This window comes from Sciurus carolinensis, chromosome 2 (assembly GCF_902686445.1).
Source record: "Sciurus carolinensis chromosome 2, mSciCar1.2, whole genome shotgun sequence".
Classification (NCBI taxonomy): Eukaryota; Metazoa; Chordata; class Mammalia; order Rodentia; family Sciuridae; genus Sciurus; species Sciurus carolinensis.
In genome coordinates this window covers 109,934,650-109,954,311 of record NC_062214.1, presented here as the reverse complement: position 1 = coordinate 109,954,311, position 19,662 = coordinate 109,934,650, and the positions used below count along the sequence as shown (strand labels likewise).

Below are 19,662 nucleotides of genomic sequence, written 5' to 3'. Positions count from 1 at the left end.
GTGATGAGAAGTGTAGGTATGTGCCACTCTGGGTTCCTTAAATTTTTTTTTGTTTGTTTGTTTCAGTACTGGGGATTGAACCCAGGGGAATTCTGCTACTAAGCTGTGTCCCCTGCTCTTTTAATTTTTAATTTTAAGACAGGGTCTTGCTGAGTTGCTGAGGCTAGCCTTGAAGTTGTGATCCTCCTGCCTCAGCTTCTCAAGTAGCTGAGATTACAGGTGTGTATCACTGTTCAGTATTTAATTATTTTGAACATTTTGTCACCTTAAGTTGGAACTGTGTGATTTTGTATTTTTATTTTTGTTATGAGTCTACTTGGGATAGAAAACATAATACATAAATGGAAAGAACTATAAACCTACCCCAAACAAACCTATCAGTGAAAAATTCCTTTAGGAAAATATAAACCTTAAATAGTCATGGAATCTCCAGAGATGAGGTTCATTCTCACTGGATTTAAGAAGGGTTTGCCTGATAATGTTGCTAATATCTCTCCAATAAGCAGGGCGTTCCATTCCTTAAGATTTATCTTGTTGAACCTATTTTTTAATGAACTATTTTTAAAGCAGTTTTAGGTTCATAGCAAAATTAAGCAGAAAGTACATAGAGTTCTCTTATACCCTCTACCCCCTTGTGTAGAACTGCCCCCACTAACAGCATTCTGCTGCCACAGTATACATTTATTACCAACTGTGAACATACATTAGCACATCATTATCATCCAAAGTCCATAATTTACCTGTGGGTTCAACCTTTTCATATATTTGCTATCTATGTGTCTCCTTTGGTAAGATATCTTTTGAGATATTTTGCCCATTTTTGATTAGGTTGTTTCTTTTGTGTATTTTGGGTACCTAGTCCTTTATCATATATGTCTTTTGCAAATATTTTCTCCCAGTGTGTGACTTGTCTTGTTCTTTTGAAAACTTCTTTAAAAAAATCCGCATTCCTAGATTCAGTTGAATTTAGGATATTGGGTATTGCTAGGCTTTTGGTTTGGGCTTTAAGTTCTAGGAGTCCTCATACGGCAGCATCTACTGGACTGTCACCTATTTAGCTAATACTTTAAAAGATTGAAAGTGCTTTATTACATTCATTCTGTCTAATGCTTCCTCCTACTCATACCCCAGGAAAAAATAGACTGTCCATTTCTCCTGAACTGTGACCCTGCATCTTCAGATTCCTGTTCAGTGGCTTCTTTTAGCTTTCAAATTGTTCTTGGTGTTCACAGTGAGTTATTTCCTTCTGTTTCACTTTATTATCATGGGGAGAGTGGAACATGGTGCTATCTGGCCCGGTGTTACTCTATCTCAGGCTGTGGTTTTTCTAGGAATGTTTAATCAGCTCTTCCCCACAGTTCTTAAAGAATAGTTGCTATATCTTGATAGTTTCTATGACTCTCAGGTTTGCAACCTAGTGGTTTTGCCCGTTAACATCTTTTACACTGAGGTAAAATTGTCTCTTCAAAGGTATGTACATGAAACTTGCAGGCAATTATTTGAATTTGAATAATGACATGGACAAAGTAACATTATTTATTTTTTCCTAATCCTTACTCTGCACTCAGCTGTGCATGAGCTATGGGAAGAAATAACACTGAGATCTAGATGTGGCCTTGCTCTGTCTGCTCCTCTGTTCCCACCTCCTGCTGGGGCACTAGAATAAAAGGGGGAGTTTTATGAGAGATTTTCCAATCAAATAAATGGACGGCAACCAACTTACATGGTCTGTTGCAAAGAAATATACCCCTCCTTCTTCAAACTGTGGGAATTTCACCCAGCCAGATTTCAGGAGGCAAATGACCTTACCAGATGTTCAGCTTTGCTAACATAGAGTTAGTGAGTAGAGAGGACTGCTAGCAATATGGGGGGAGGGAGTAGGAATTATACAAGGTCCAAGTCTTTCATTGCACCCTGGATTCTTTTGGCCTTATCCCAGAATATTGGAAGCATTAAAAAAACAAACAAAACAAATAGTTCACTGGCCAAGAACCATAACTGCAGCTGCTAAAACAGAACCAGTAGCGTTATCTTGACTTAGTCACTCCTGTGTTTGTGCCTGTTGTCCCTGCTTTCATGTATGATCTCACTTAATCATCACGATTTTTGTTATATAGGTACAAAATATCTATTTTAGAGCTAGAGAAACTGAGGTGTACAGTATTTAAGTAACTTGCCAAAGAACACACAGCATTGAATTTGGAGCTGTATCAGATAATTCACAGAATTGAAAGGAAAGTTGAAAAAATGGTCAGGAAAGCCTGGGACCCCAGGTAGCAGGGAACCCAGGCAAAACCATAGCACAAAATAGTCTGACTGAACACCACACTAGGCACTTCTGCCACTGTATGCTCAGCAGCATGCACTACTGTTGAACTCTTGGAGATTTATCAATTACAGCTTTGTTTTTGCATATTTCTTTCAAAGCTCATGTGGGAACATCTACATAGTTGGTGAGCCTCATTTCATGTGCCAGTGCTAGGCTGCCAGAAAGTGAAGAGCATTATCCGGCTTGCTTAGCTTTTGTAGTAGAGGATTGGGCCCCGCTTGCCACTAAGACTGACATATTCAGAGACTTCCCCCGAGACTGGAAGAGTATTTCGATGCTGAACAACAACCATACAAAGATCAAGGTCAACTCTACCAGGGGGGTATGTAGACATCCATGTGCATACTGCCGTGGAAAGGTTAAACTGGGAAACTCTGCCTTCCTCATAAGCCTGGCTGTTTTTTCCTGAGACCAGGTCTCCTATTCAAATCCAGTAGGACCTTCAGTCAGTACACAAAGTTCACTGAGTACAAGAACTGACTATCATAGAGCTAAATGACCAACAGAACCATCCAGCTATCCGGGGCAATCGAGGAGAAAACATATGCAGTGAACTCATGGGGAAAACCCTAATTTCTGAGTTTAACTGAGACTTAGAGTGGTGTCTTTAGACCTTGAATTTACATGTTACTGGGTAATATTTCACTGTAGATTTATCCACTTAAGCATAGCAAACATTTTCTTGTCATGAGAGAGCAAAATAATTCTTTTGCCAGCATGTCTTTTACGTTTTTCTAGACTCTTTTCCTTAAGACTAGGGATCATGGCCAGGTGTGATGGCACACACCTGTAATCCCAGTGACTTGGGAGACTGAAAGAGGAGAATTGCAAGTTCATTGGCAGTCTGAGCAACTTAGCAAGGTCCTAAGCAACTTAGCAAGACCCTTTCTTAAAATTAAAAATAAAGGGGCCTAGGGTTGTAGCTCGATGGTAGAACACTTGCTTAGCACAATGTGAGATCATGGGTTTGATCCTCAGCACCTCATAAATAAAATAAAGGTATTGTGTTCATCTACAACTAAAAGAAAAGTAAAAATAAAAAAGGGCTGGGGATGGATCAGTGGTACAGCGCCCCTGGATTAAATCCCCAGTATAAAAATATAAAAATAAAAATATTTGAATGACTGACTGAATTTTCCTTAGCCATCTTTATTCTGAAGTTGAATTGATTCTTGTGAAATGGTGGAAATTTATATTCATGTGTGTTTGAAATATTTTGTAAATTTTTAGATTAAAAAATAATTTTAAATCTGCTATGGGTAGGACCAATGACATGTTCTGCTTTTGTTGCCATAGGTGTTTCAGGACTTGGGAACTGAAGTACTCTCTGGAGCTGCCAGAGGCTACAACATATGCCTTTTTGCCTATGGGCAGACAGGCTCTGGGAAGACATATACCATGCTGGGGACCCCAGTGAGTATTAGTATTGCAATGATGTTTCTAAAGTCACAGCAAACCTATATCTTGTGTTGTCCTTGCAAATGTGAGATAGAATGTGATTTCCTTTGCTAGTCATCTTTAAGAAAATTTGATGAACCCTTTTCTATACTAAAAATGGATTTAAAAATTTTTTTATAGTTGTAATATGGACAAAATGCCTTTGTTTATTTTTATGTGGTGTAGTCTCTAACCCAGTGCCTCACACATGCTAGGCAAGTGTTCTGCCACTGAGCTACAGCCTCATCCCTTAAAAATGGATTTTTTATCACTTTAATTGAAAGATAAACTTTGATTAGTCTGTTTATTCAACCCTGAAGAACCTTAGGATTTTACAGCTCCCTTTGACAAAGGTGTCCTTGTCAGTCCTACTGAATTTGTTATATTATTTCCATATTCATCACTTGAAGCTTTTTATCACCCTTGTTGTCAGTAGGACCTAAACTGAATCTTCAGTGCTGGCTAGAACTGTGCAGAGACGAGATTACTGGGGCCACTAAAAGGCTACTGGTGTTAGATCTGCGTATTAGAAGAAAGCAGGAAAACTAGCTTCTGGACTGGGGGCTTTAAAAAATATTTAGGTTTTAATAGGCACTTTGCTTTATTTAGGAGGGCAGCATTCCCTAAGAATACCTCTGCTTTAGAAGTATCCCAGGGAGATGAACTTGTGTAAAGCATGACAGATAATATTATACAGGGACATTCTCTGAGATACTATTCTCCTGAAAGATTATCCTGCTGCCTTAGGCCTGATTCATCCCTTAAAAAATGGATGAATTTTCATCCACGTTTAGTGTATTTTCATGTATTTGAAATTAAAAGAAGAAATTTGTCCACTAAACCAAAGGATATGAAGCCCTTAACCTGAATATAAGATGAAAAAAGATGCTGCTTTTCTCTAGATACAGATGTATGTTTTGGACACCGAGGTTTTCTAGTATTCCCATATAGGAATATCCTGTATAGGGATCTAGGAGGTAGGGGTCTAGGAGAGACCACATTAGTAAAGTGGGTGTATGCAAGAAGGACGTAGTCTTTATTGCATGAAAGCACATATCTAAGTTTGCCAGTTCTTCTTTTCTTCTTTCTTATGGTAGGGTCTGACTCACTCAGTGCATTCCTCCCTTGAGGGTCTCTTGATGACAGGGATACATAAGTTTTCTATATTCTTCTAGTGAAACTGCCTAAAGTAAAGAGGCTAACACAAAGATCCCATGTGCCCATCTTCCATGCTGAGTTGTGTTCTGGGGTATTGGGTGGTAGAGAGCATTGCCTGGAATAAACAATAATTCTTCCCTTTCTTCTGTTCTTCAGGCCTCTGTTGGGCTGACACCACGGATATGTGAGGTACTGACTCTTTTAACTGGATCCTCTCAAAGTAGGTCTCCTTTGTCTAATCCTTTCAATGAAATCCCAACCCTGTGGTTTGTGCAGGGTCTCTTCACCAAGGAAGACTGTGCCTCATTGCCTTCTTCCTGTAGGATAAAAGTAAGGTAAGAATTTGTCAGTCGCCAAGGACCTGAAATGTTCCTGTCATTTCAAATTTTGGCATGTTCAGCTGTCCTCTCTTTGCTTCCAGAGTCACCATAAGGATGGAGCGAAGCCACAGAAGACCCATCCTGTAGAAGGGAGATGAGAAACAATTAGGTTCTTAAGTTATAGAAAACTTAATTCCCTACCCTTGAACTTAATAAGCAGGCATCTCCTTCTGTGGCTTAGCTTACCCTGGCTAGCTAGTTCTAAGGTTTAATACTAGATTTTGAGATTTCTTTTTCCAATCTTCTACTGAGTGGTTTTGCAGGGAAGTGATTCTCAAACTCTAGTTCTCAGACTGAGACCTTCTTTTCCAAGATAAAGTTTTAACCAATTTGTAGTGAAATGTTGATGTAAGGTTACCAATTTCTGTTTAAGTTTCATTTAAACCTAGTTTACTTCCTTCCTTTATTCCCTTATTCCATGGTCAGTGTTCTTTTTAAAAGATTTAAGATGCAATTCACCTACCATAAAATGCCTGTACCACAAATTTTGAAGTATATAGTTTAGTGAATTTTTACAATATTTCTGAGATTATACAAGACTAGTTCTAGAACATTTTCATCACCCCCGAAGGGACAAATATTCTTTCTTAATAATTAAGTGATCATGAGTGTTATTTTTTTTTTGGTATTGGGGATTGAACACAAGGGTGATTACCACTGAGCACATCCCCTGCCCTTGTTTTATATTTTATTAGAGACAGGGTCTCACTGCGTTGCTCAGCACCTCGCTGTTGCTGAGGCTGGCTTTGAACTTGCCATCCTCCTGCCTCAGCCTTCTTAGCTGCTGGGATTACAGGCATGTACCACCGCACCCAGCATGAATGTTATTTTTAAAAAATTATAAGTGTATAAATAAAAATTTACAAACCTCTTAAGTGTATATTTACATATAAATGTACACATACCCAGAGACACATACACATTTTAACTGTTCATTGTCCATAACATCTGGAAACAGCTGTGTCAAGAGATAACTGGGATTCCTATGTTTAGATAAGAGAATGTTAAGGAGAAAAAATTTATGGGACAAGCATGAATATAGTTCAGCTTGAACTGAAGCCTCTCTTTCTGACTCCACAGGCAATCATCTATGATCTGATGAGAAAGATCTTTCTGTGAGAAGGATACTTTCTTGTTTCATAAAATCTTTACTGTTTTTCTTTTCTTTCCTTTTTTTATTTGCCTTTGGTGCTGGGGATTGAACCCAGTAGTTCTTTGCTACTGAGCTCTATCTCCGGTCCTTTTTTTTTTTAAATTTTTTTTTTTTGAGACAGAATGTCACTAAGTTGCCCAGTCTGGCCTAAAATTTTTGATCCTTCTGCCTCAGCCTCCTAAGTCACTGTGATTACAGGCATGTGCCAACTACAACCAGCTCTTTACTGGTTTTAAGCAAGGATTTGTAACTGCTTTAAAAAGAAAAACAATAAAATGCCAGTAGATAGAGCATAACTTATATATAATCCCAGTGTATAAAACAGATGGGAATTGCCCTACTTAAAGCAGGGAAAAGGACTGGAACCCTTCCTTCCTAATTAGTTTCCCTCACTGATCACAGTGGCCCCTGGGGATGCCTTCATAGAACAATAGAAGGGTCACATTTCAAAATCCTACTCAAGAAATATACTCTATAGATTGTGTGCCATTGAGACCTGATCAGGGCACAGTCTGGTGGCCACGTACTCTAGAAATCATGCTGAAATAGTGCCTCAAGCGCTAAGCTCAAATAAGCACTGATAATTTCTAAACCTAAAACTGTGAAGTGATAAAAGCCATCGCTCAAAACTCTGTTGTAAACATGTGGAAAGACACATGAGGAGGAGCCCTGGCTTGATCAAAGGCTTAGATTGTCAGAGGCATAGCTGGGAAAAGGAACCTAGAACCTTCTGATTTTGGGCTTAGTATTTTTTCCTTCTTTTTTAAAAATCTAATTATGTTGCCTTTCTCTTCTTGTCTTTAGTTTTCTGGAATCTATAATGAACGGGTGCGGGAATCTGTTAAGGCAATCTAATCAGAAGAGTCCTATACCCTACGGGTCAGGGAGCATCCAGAGATGGGGCCCTACGTGCAAGGTGAGCTATTGTGGTCCTGGAAATCTGAAATCAAACTGAAGTCTAGGAAGTTCTCCAGATGTTCACTATTTCATCAACCTATTTGTAATAAAAATTTACTATATGCCAGTTACTATATCTAGTAGGCACTGGATATATAATGATAAACAGAAAAGACATGGTCCTGCCCTCACAGATAGCTTAAATTTAGTGGAAAAGAGTCAGAAAACAAACACTTAATTACTTAATTGCAAGTTGTGATAAAGGTTAATAAAAATATAAGTAGATGAGTGATGGAAAAGAACCTTGGGGGTATAGGTGACCTACCTGTATGAGTGGTCTGCAAAGCTTCTCTGAGGAGATAACACTAAAACTGAGACCTGGAGGGAGCATAGGAGCCAGTCCCATGGAGACCATGACATAAGGGGAGATGTGTTTCAGGTAGGGACAGCAGTGTGATCTACAGTTCTGTGAGGCCACTTGCTGTTTTCAAGGAGGCCAGAGTGGCTAAAGCATGGTGAATGAGGGGAAAGGGCTCTGAAATAGGTTAGGTCTGCAGGTGCCAGATCTGATAGGGCCTTTACTAGTTCTTGGGTCAGCCAGTCTCCTTTCCAGAGTACTTTCTCTTCCATTGGTGATGATCCCTGGGAGGATGGGAAAGATGAGTAGATGTTGGACATGAGACAGGGTCCCGTGTGCTTCATCATCAAGCACTGATGTTTAGTACCATATGTCTTATTTCCTTAGGTTAGGTCCTGCTGATAAGTAGGAAAGTTTAGGTTCTTTAGTGGAAGAAATTTTTTTACTTTAGGATGCTTATAAGAAGTAATATATAAATGTTAAATTTCTAGTCTCATAGTAGTATGCTAATTTAAATCCTGATAAGAAAAGGGACATGAAAGATCTATAGCTGTCTCTTCTGGTCAGGCATGGCCAATAAATGACCAAGCCAGTGTGACAGTCACTGATTCTGTGTTTGTCTTTTCCTGAATGTTTCATCATAAATGGCAGCCTGGAAATAACAAAAACATTTACTTTGCTAAGAGCCACTTTGAGTTTCCTTTGTGAACTTCTGTGTAAAGTTTCACATAACTTTCTATGTAAAGCAGTACTTTTCAAGGCAAATCACAAGTTGATACAGTAATGTCATAATGTCTCATCTCAAAATATTCTTTTATTTTCTAGTGGGAGTGAGCAAGCAGAGGAGACCTCAGATACAGTACAAATGTCCTTGTACAAAAGACAAACTATGTAAAAGTTAAGAGACATTCCCAAAGTTACACTGCAAGTTGGGACAATGTTGGAACTGGGAACCTCACTTAGGACTGGAATATAGGAATGGGATTGTGTATTGGGAACCTGGCAGGAGACCTAGGATCATAGATTCTTTGATTGGCGTAGTTCCTGAAACCTAGAAAACATATGAACTCATATAAAGTCAGAGCTTGAGTCACATACCCAAAGTCAATAACAGGATCTGGACTAAAATCTCAGGGCTCCTGATGCAGAGCACAGGGCTCTTTGAGAACATTTTATAAAGTGAACCCTTGGGAGAGGGAAGGATTTTTGGTAGAAATTAAGTTCTCCAGCAGCAAAGAGTCTTAAGTCCTTTAAGTTATAGGTCTCTTAAAGTCACTTAGGACTTTCTCAAACCATTACAAATATGTGAACATGGACTGGGTATGTGACTCAGTGATAGAGTGCTTGCCTAGCATGTGTGATGCACTGGGTTCAGTTTTCAGCACTGCATATAAATAAGTAAAATAAAGGTCCATTGACAAGTAAAATAATATTAAAAAAAAAACATATAGGTGAACATTTCTGCTATTTTGGGGGGGTGGTTTTCCTGGAGATTGAACCCAGGGGTGCTTTCCCACTGAACTACATAACCAGCTCTTTTTATTTTTTATTTTGAGAAAGGGTCTCACAGAGTTGCTTAGGACCTCACTGAATTTGTTGAGGCTGACCTTGAACTTGTGATCCTCCTGCGTAAGATTCTTGAGTTACTGGGATTATAGGCATGTGCCACCACACCTGGCTATTTCTGCTACTTAGTGAAGGAGTCATTAGCTCAAAAATAGCAGAGCCAGAGGGCTGGGGATATAGCTCAGTTCGTAGAGTGCTTGCCTGTCAAGCACAAGGCCCTGGTTCAATCCCCAGCACTGCAAAAATAAATTAATTAATAATAATAATAATAATAATAATAATAATATAGCGAGCCAGCCTTGGGAACTGAAGCCATGAATAGTCACAATGAATGGTGTTATTTTAATTACTATCCTCTGATGACATTTTATCAAACTTTGTATTTTTAAAGGCCTTCTTTCTTCATATATTATCTGTCTCTCAAACTCACACATTCTGTGAATATGACTCCAAAGTGGAAAGTGGTAGTTTGAGACACGTCTTAGGAATTCACTGAGTACCTTCTAGATGCCTACATTATTCAGAGTGCTATGGGAAGTGAGAGAATATAAGGTGCTTAAATTGTTGTTCCACTACAGAATTGTGAGATGGAACATGATAGTTGCCCACATTCAAGAAAAGAAAAGGGGTAGCCTGTCACTTTTCAGTAAAATGTATTAGGCTGGGCATGGTGGTGCACACCTTTAATCTTAGTTACTTAGGAGACTGAGGAAGAAAGTGTAAGCTCTGGGGCACAGTTAGCAGCCAAATAAAATCGGACAGAAAGTGGCTGAAGCAAGTTTTATTGGAATTGGCTATCTGGTGAAACCAGACCCCCGGGGTACAGCTCAAGTAGGGACCCGGAGAAAATCTCGCGTGGCCCTGGCTGCCCAGGGTTTTTATAGGCCGTGATGGGAGGGGGTCCTGCTGAGTGACAGGTAAATGTTAACGGTCAGTGGAATTTTCTAGCCCACTTGATCGGTCAGTTTTTGGTGGGCTGACCTTGTTTCAGCTGCTCTCCTCTGCCCCCTACAGTAGCCTAAATTCCGACCTAACAGAAAGATCAAAAGTTGAAGACCAGCCTGGGCAACTTAGTGAGACCCTGTCTCAAAATTTAAAAGACAATTAGATAAAAAATTAAATCAAAGTCTGAAATGTATAGAGCCCTATCCAAAGATCACTTAAAGGCTAGTGGGTATAGCATCTAAAGTGATAATTTAGCGAGACCAAGACAATATCTATTTTTTGCTTTGACCTTTCTTTTATTATAAAGGGATGGGTACAAAGCAAGGAATGTTGGTGGTGGATCATTGGGGCTCTGAAAAATATGATTTTGTATTTTCTATGTATTCATCAGAAAAAAGAAACACAAAGTCCCCTGTAATTCTTCTGCCCACCCCCACCCCCCTTTTTTTTTCTTTTCTGCCTGACTAGGACTAGTTCACTATTAAATAAAAGTTATAATACTAGTTTGGGGGCTGGGGCTGTATAGCTCAGTGGTAGAGCACTCACCTAGCACATGAGGCACTGGGATCAAACTTTAGCACCACATAAAAATAAATAAATAAGGTATTGTGTCCATCTACAACTAAAAAAGTTTTTTTTAAAAAAGTGGTGAAGGACCACCAGTTTTTGTTACTTTTTTATTTTAATTTTTTTTTTTTTCTTTTGCAGTGCTGGAAATCAAACCCAGAGCCTTGTGCATCAGAGTCAAGTGCTCTACCACTGAGTGGCACTGCCTGCCCCTGCCACAGAATAGATCACTTAAAAAAAAAAATCCAGCCCTTGTTATATCAGTACTTTATAAACTAAGGGTGAATTTCTAGAAAAATTAAAAAGATATCTTGGTTATAAGCTCTCACTTATCTTTATTAGATTCAACAGATATGAAATTATTAAAAAAATTTTTTTTGTTATAAAAGTTTCTTACACTCTCCATTTCTGTACTTATCTCATTGCATACCACTAAAAACTTGAGGACTAGCCCTATTCTGTGGACCATCTTTGAGTAGCGCTGCCATAGCAGATTAAGAAAATTCTCTTTTATTTTAGTTTTGAAGAGTTTTAATTTTTCTAAAAATTTGAAAACAATTCAAACTTACAAGAAAGTTGCAAGTACAAAAAGAACTTTTATCCTGAGACGTATGTCAATAAATTTCCAACCTGATGCTCTATTTCTACTGAATATTTAGGGCGTTTTCCCTACAAACAATAATCTCCTACATAATTAAAAGAGACCCAATGGAATCAGGAAAATTAACTTTTTTTAATTTAAAAAATGTTCAGGTAATATTTATTGAATACCTATGATGGGAATACATTATTTTAAAATTTTGTTTTTATTAGTTATACATGACAGTAGAATGCACTTTGACACATCATACATATATGGAATATAATTTCTCATTCTTCTGGTTGTACATGATGTAGAATCACACCAGTTGTGTAATCATATATGCATGTAGGTAATAATGTCAGCTTCCTTCTACCATCCTTCCTGCCCCCATACCCCTCCCCTTCCTTCACTCCCCTCTACCTATTCTAAAGTAACTCTATTCTTCCCCAACCCTGCCCGCTGTTGTGAATTAGCATCTGCACAGTAAACATTTGGCCTTTGGTTTTGGAGATGGCTTATTTTGCTAGCATGATATTCTCCATCTATTTACCAGCAAATCCATAATTTCATTCTACTTTAAGGCTAAGTAATACTCCATTTTGTATGAACCACATTTTCTTTATCCATTCATTGGATAAAGGTTGGTTCCATAGTTTAGCTATTGTGAACTGAGCTGCTATAAGCATTGTTGTGGTTGTAGTATGCTCATTTTAAGTCTTTTGGATGTAAACTGAGGAGTAGGATAGCTGGGTCAAATGGTGGTTCCATTCCAAGTTTTCTGGGGGATCTCCACACTGCTTTCCATAGTGGTTGCAACAATTTGCAGTCCCATCAGCAACGTATAAGCTTACCTTTTCCCGCGCATCCTTGCCAACATTTACTGTTGCTTGTATTGTTGATAACTCCATGTCACTGATTGGAGTGAGATGAAATGGTAGTTTTGATTTGCATTTCTCTAATTGCTAGAGATGTTGAGCATTTTTTCATATTTTTTTTGACCATTGATATTTCTTCTTCTGCGAAGTGTCTTTCAGTTCCTTTGCCCACTTATTAATTGGATTACTTGTTTTTTTTTTTTTTTTTTTTTTTGCTGTTAGTTTTTTGAGTTCTTATATATCCTGGAGATTAATGCTCTATCTGAGGTGCATGTGGTAAGGATTTTCTCCCGTTCTGTAGGCTCGCTCTTCACATTATTGATTGTTCCCTTTGCTGAGAAGAAGCTTTTTAGTTTGAATCCATCCCATTTATTCTTGATTTTTTCTTTCTTGTGCTTTAGGAGTCTTGTTGAGGAAGTCAGATCCTAAGCCCACATGATGAAGATTTGGGCCTACTTTTTCTTCTTTTAGGTGCAGGGTCTCTGTTCTAGTGCCTAAGTCTTTGATCCACTTTGAGTTGAGTTTCATGCAGGGAGAGAGATAGGGGTTTAATTTCATTCTGTTACTTGTGGATTTCCAATCTTCCCAGCACCATTTGTTGAATAGGCTATCTTTTCTCCAGTGAATGTTTTTGGCGCCTTTGTTTAGGATGAGATAGCTGTATTTTTGTGGAATTGTCTCTGTGTCTTCTATCTTATACCATTGGTCTATGTGTCTATTTTGATGCCAATAATGTGCTGTTTTTATTCCTATGGCTCTGTAGTATAGTTTAAGTTCTAGTATTGTGGGTACATCCTGCTTCACTCTTCTTGCTAGGATCTGGGTCTCTTATTTTTCCAAATGAATTTCATGATTACTTTCCTAGTTCTATGAAGAATGTCATTGGGATTTTAATTGCAACTGCATTGGATCTGTATAACACTTTTGATAGTGTGGCCATTTTGACAATATTAATCCTGCGTATCCAGGAGTATGGGAGGTCTTTCCATCTGCTAAGGTCTTCTTCAATTTCTTCTTTAGTGTTTCTGTAGTTTTCATTGTAGAGGTCTTTTTTCTTTGTTAGATTGGTTCCCAAGTATATTACCTTTTTTTTTTTAGACTATTGTGAATGAGGTAGTTTTCCTAATTTCTCTTTCAGAGGATTCATCACTGTTGTATAGGAATGCATTTGATTTATGAGTGTGATTTTATATCCTGCTACTTTGCTGAATTCAATTTGTTTAATTCTAGAAGTTTTCCGGTGGCATTTTTTGGATCTTCTAAATACAGAATTGTGTTTTTGGCAAATAGTGATAGTTTGAGTTCTTCTTTTCCTATTTTTATCCCTTTAATTTCTTACTCCTGTCTGATTTCTCTGGCTGGAGTTTCAAGGATGGTGTTGAATAGAAGTGGTGAAAGAGGGCATCCTTGTCTTGTTTCAGTTTTTAGAGGGAATGCTTTCAGTTTTCCCTTTGAGACTGTTGTTTTTGTGTTTAGCATATAAAACTTTTACAGTGTTGAGGTATGTTCCTACTATCCCTAGTTTTTCTAGTGTTTGAGCATGAAGGGGTGCTGTATTTTGTCAAATGCCTTTTCTCCATCTATTGAGATGACCATATGATTCTTGTTTTTAAGTCCATTGATGTGATGAATTACATTTATTGATTTCCATTATGTTGAACCAACCTTGCATCCCTGGGATGAACTCCACTTGATCATGGTGCATTATCTTCTTAATATGTTTTTTGTATGCAAGTTGCCAGAATTTTATTGAGAATTTTTGGTGTCTGTGTTCAATCAGGGATAGTGATCTGAAGTTTTCTTTCCTTGATGTGTCTCTGTCTGGTTTTGGGAATACAAATCACATCTCAGTAATAACCTTGAATATTAACAGCCTAATCTCATCAATCAAAAGACATAGACTGGCAGACTGGATTAAAAAATAATGGACCCAACAATATGCTGTCTCCAAGAGACTCACCACATAGGCAAAGACATCCACAGACTGAAGGTGAAAAGATGGGGCAAAATATATCACTCACATGGATCGTATAAACAAGCAAGGGTTTTCTATCCTCATATCAGATAAAGTGGACTCAAGCCAAAGTAAATCAGAAGGGACAAAGAAGGACATTCCATACAGCTTAAGGTAATTAATTGTACATCAGCAAGACATAACAATCATAAATATTTATACTCCAAGCAATGGAGCATCTATGCACATCAAACAAATCCTTCTCAATTTCAATAATCAAAGAGACCACAACACAATAATACTGGGTGACTTTAACACACCTCTCTCATTACTGTACAGATCTTCCAAACAAAAACTAAATAAGGAAACTATAGAATTAAATAATGCAATCAATAATATAGACTTAATAGACATATGCAGAATATTTCATCCATCAACAAACGAATATAATTTCTTCTTGGTAGCACATGGATCCTTCTCTAAAATAGACCATATCTTATGATACAGAGGAACTCTTAGTAAATACAAAAAAAAAAAGGAGATACTACCTTGTATTCTATCAGAATCATAATGGAATGAAATTAGAAATCAATGATAAATAAGAGAGTAAATAATACACTATCAAGGGCTGGGATCGTGGCTTAGTAGTAGAGGGCCTGCCTAGTATGTGTGAGGCACTGGGTTCGATTCTCAGCACTGCATACAAATAAATAAAAGTTCATCAACAACTAATAAAATATTTTTTTAAAAAATAATACACTGTTGGGCTGGAGTTGTGGCTCAGTGGTAGAGCACTTGCCTAGCATGTGTAAGGCACTAGGTTTGATTCGCAGCACCACATATAAATAAAATAAAGGTCCATTGACAACTAAAAAATAATTTAAAAAAATAATACACTATTAAATGACAAATGAATAACAGAAGAAATCAAGGATAAAATTTTAAAAATACTTGGAGGTAAATGAGAATACCAATACAACATATCAAAATCTCTGAGACACTACAAAGGCAGTATTAAGAGGGTTCATTGTATTGATCTCATTCATTTAAAGAATAAAAAGTCAACGAATAAATGACCTAACATCATATCTCAAAGCCTTAGAGAGGAACAAACCAACACCAGAAGAAGCAGAAGAGAGAAAATAATTAAAATCAGAGCTGAAATCAATGAAATTGAAATGAAGGAAACAATTCAAAAAGTTGACAAAATACTGCACTGGCTTGAGAGGAGGATGGCTTGAGGTGGCAGTGCTGTGCCTGTGGGTCTTGGTCCATGGCTGTTAGTCCTGGCACCGAGTCCAGCTGGATGTTGCAGAAGGAGATCAGGATGCTGGGGCACGCGGGAGTGCTCGGTCCCTGATGGCGGCCAGAGGTGCACTTGGCGCTCTGCGGGAAGCTGAGGGGGGCGCTTCAGAGTCCCTGGCCCTCTGGCGATGCCTCACCATGGGCTACAGCAGAATCGAGACCTCCTACAGCATTTCCTAGAGTATGCAGGCTCCTGGGCCAGTTGTGCTATGAAAGAAGCTTTTGAAAGCCCTGAAACATCGGAGGGAAGGGTGAATGCCAGGACTGTAGAAAATTGGATTGAGTTTAGTCCCTGGGGTCCAGACAGTGAGAGTGGCCTCGGCATGTTAAGAGTCAAGATTAAACCATGTACCATTAGAGAAATGAAAGTTGTACCCCATTTGTGTATAATGAATCAAAATAATAATAATTTAAAAAAGAAAAAAGTATTTACAGTAATTTTTTAAAGATTAGATGTGTTTTGGTGTATGGGTGACCTACCAGTGTTTAAGAACTTTAATATTAACTTTTTAATCTAATATATTGACTTTTTGTAATTAGATAAATGTTTGTTTCACAGTTGTTAAACATGAACCTGTCATCCAGTTCCTAAAATAAAATACTTCAACCGTATGGAACAAAGAAAAAAGACTAATCATGTCGTGGCTTCAGGCATTCTTCTGCAGAGGAGCTGCAGCTTTCTATTTTTCATTTGTTTTAGATGGCCTTAAATTCTTCATTGATGTTGCAATTGGTGCCACTGGACCCAGGGGTGCCTGGACTCATCAATATCCTCACAGTGAAAAAAGCATTGGCATAAAATGATAAAATAGTCAACGTGCCAAAAGTGCTCATGCTATTCGATGCCCAGAAAAAGTCAATGGCATAGTCCAGTACTACTTCTATCCTGTTGTACACATTCTCCTAAGGAGTCTTCATCTTCGGTTGTGCTTATGAAGAGACTTTTGCCTTTTAACTGCTGATGGTACTGTAGAGAAATCCTCCACATTTTCGGTGCATATTTGATCCTTTGTACATGGCTTCGTGTATTCTGAGTAGAATGTATGAAGTGTGCCATCTTGAAGCCAGGTGCTACCCTGTACTTTTGATGAGTAAGTGCCCCTCACTGTGGCCTAGTGATGTCTGAGAAGTATTGTAGTATGCACAAAGACTACTCCAGAATGTCTCGTCTCTAGCAAACCAAGTTGAAACCCTTAGGGACAGCCTCTTTGTGGGTGGATGTTGACTTTAATCATTGCCCAGAGCCGTGGATTTTCTAACCTCAAAATATCCACATTATGAATTCTGAGCTTTTTTTTTTTTTAGTGGTAGATAGACCCAATGCCTTTATTTTGTTTATTTAGGTTTTTTTTTTTTTTTTTTATGTGGTGCTGGAGATCAAACTTAGTGCCTCACATGTGCTAGTCAAGTGCTTTACCACTGAGCCACAACCCCAGTCCAAATTCTCTCGACTCTTTAAGTTTTTATGAGAAAAGGAAGTGAAATCAAAACACTGCTGCACTTGTGGTGGGTGCACTAGAGGATTTTATCATGATTGTGATTCTGTACTTTTTTTTAAGGACAACATTAACAGAATTTCTTACCTTTTAGATTACCACCAATATAAAAAATTACATTTGTGTTTTCTTTGTATGACACTACAAATTTAAGAATTCAGTTTCTAAAACCTAAAATCTAGAAGTCAGGGATTCCTTTGTTGAAGAAAAATGGATTGATCAAACCATTTAGTCTTGTTAGAATTTTTATGCTTTGAAACTGACATGAATATGAAATAAACAGTGCCAGTATTCATGGTAAAGTGAAATATAGTTAATATTTGGTTTTATTTACATAGCAGAATACTAAAATGCAAACTACTTGTTTTTAATTTTAGTTTGCTGAATTTTCCTCAAAATTGTCATTAAATTCTTCAGTTGGCATTTAAGATGAAAATAGGATTTAAAATTCCTTGGTTTTGCATATAATATGTTATTTACAAGTTTAAAATATTTTCCTTTTTTTAAACAGATGGAATTAAATTTGTCTAACATAAATCTTAATTTTCAGCTTCCTGAATATTTTACTTGTAACTGTCAGTGTTGCACTGATCAGCATGTGGAAACACATTGTTCTACCCTGCTACCTAAACATTTACTTGAACGTGAACTGCATTGATGAGGAATTCATTAAAAGTACATTCTATTTCTTTTGATATTACAGTTGCACATGTAAAACTGGTTTGTTGAAACATGTTATATGTCCCCAAAATAAAGGCAAGGATGACATTTTAAAAAATTGACAAAATAAAAAGTTGGTTCTTTGAAAAAATAAAATCATTAACCCCCTAGCCACGCTAATGAAGAGAAAGAGAGAGAACACTCAAATTACTAAAATTGGTGATGAACAAGGAAATATCACAATGGACACTGCTGAAATATAGAAGATAATTAGAAACTACTTTGAAAATTTTTACTCCAATAAAATAGAAAATTTTGAAGACATTGGCAAATTTCTAGAGACATATGAACTACCCAGATGGAATCAGGAGGACATACATTATTTAAACAGGTCAATTTCAAGCACTGAAATAGAAGATGCCATCAAAGCCTACCAGTTGAGAAAAGCCCAGGACCAGACAGATTCTCAGCCAAGTACTACAAGAACTTCAAAGAATAATTAACACCAATACTCCTCAAAGTATTCCATGAAATAGAGAAGGAGGGAACCCTCCCAAACTCATTCTATGAGGCTAATATCAACCTGATACCAAAATCAGACAAAGACACATCAAGGAAAGAAAACTTAAGACCACTATCCCTGATGAACACAGACACAAAAATTATCAATAAAATTCTGGCAACTTGCATACAAAAACATATTAAGAAGATAGTGCACCATGGTCAAGTGGAGTTCATCCCAGGGATGCAAGGTTGGTTCAACATAATGTAAATCAATAAATGTAATTCATCACATCAATGAACTTAAAAACAAGAATCATATGGTCATCTCAATAGATGGAGAAAAAGCATTTGACAAAATACAGCACCCCTTCGTGCTCAAAACACTAGAAAAACTAGGGATAGTAGGAACATATCTCAACATTGTAAAAGCTATATATGCTAAACACAAAGCCACCATCATTCTAAATGGAGAAAAATTGAAAGCATTTCCTCTAAAAACTGAAACAAGACAAGGATACCCTCTTTCACCACTTCTATTCAACATCATCCAGGAAAATTAACTTCTGATATATTATTGCCACATAATAATATTTAGATCCCATTTAAATTTATTTATTATCCCACTTGAAATCTTACCACATTTAATTAGGGTGCCTTTGTAGTGTTCTTTAATCTGCAAGGGTTCTTTAGTCTTCCCTTGACTTTCATGAATTTGACACACTTGATTTGTCCCATTACTCATTTTTTTTTTCATTTCTTAAGATTTCATTATTGGCATGTACCACTGTTTATTATTTTGATGCTCAAACTACTGTAGCCAGTTTTAACAATTGGAATCCCTTTTAAGTGGGACATTTTTGTACATCTGTAATTCTCTGAGCATTTCCTTGCTTTCATGACAAGATCTTCCAGGCTTGTCTTCTGCTTTTTCCTGTCTTGAAATCAGCCACTTCTCCCAGGAGCCCTGGTTCCTCTTACTGAAGAATGATATTTAGCAGCCAAAACCAGGGTGCTATGAATACTTATTCCTTTTGAGATGTTGTAATTCCTTGTCCTTCTGAGTCCTTTGGAGCTAGATCATATTTATTCACACCAGTACTTCCAACTCCAATCCAACACAAGAGTTCATTTTAGATTCCTTCCTTTTCATATTTCTACTTCCCTTATTGGACAATGGAAATACTTGTTTTTGATCTTCCTGCTAAGTATAATCAGTTTCCTTTGCCATTTTTTCCTCTCTTATATAGATGGCTGCCTCTCTTTGGTATGCACCCATGTGAGACCCTCTTGCTATAAGAAGCTGTGCTCACTGTGTGGACATTTCAGTATTATGTACTGGACTGCCTGCATTCCCAACTGTGTAGATGCCTTCCTGTGGTCTTTGTATCCCTTTGCTGGGCTACCTACCTACCCTGATATGGAAACTTTATTTACCCTGCCAGGCCACTACCCTGCAGGTGTGGGATGCCCTTCTTAACTCACTTGGGCTCTGATG

General features: G+C 37.6%; 2 protein-coding genes across 2 annotated transcripts in view; both read left to right on the top strand.

Moving 5' to 3' along the window:
- Positions 1–5,518, top strand: part of LOC124978243 (stAR-related lipid transfer protein 9-like) — a 71,178-nt gene extending 65,660 nt beyond the window's left edge. Inside the window, exons 4-7 of the mRNA XM_047542427.1 lie at positions 3,626–3,742; positions 5,081–5,113; positions 5,201–5,259; positions 5,346–5,518. Of these exons, the coding sequence (XP_047398383.1) occupies positions 3,626–3,742; positions 5,081–5,113; positions 5,201–5,259; positions 5,346–5,391 (255 nt within the window). The 3' untranslated portion in view covers positions 5,392–5,518. The remainder of the gene's footprint in view (positions 1–3,625; positions 3,743–5,080; positions 5,114–5,200; positions 5,260–5,345) is intronic.
- A 1,741-nt stretch (positions 5,519–7,259) lies between these two features.
- Stard9 (StAR related lipid transfer domain containing 9) overlaps positions 7,260–19,662 on the top strand; it is a 73,909-nt gene continuing 61,506 nt past the window's right edge. Inside the window, exon 1 of the mRNA XM_047542423.1 lies at positions 7,260–7,373. Within this exon, the coding sequence (XP_047398379.1) occupies positions 7,355–7,373 (19 nt within the window). The 5' untranslated portion in view covers positions 7,260–7,354. The remainder of the gene's footprint in view (positions 7,374–19,662) is intronic.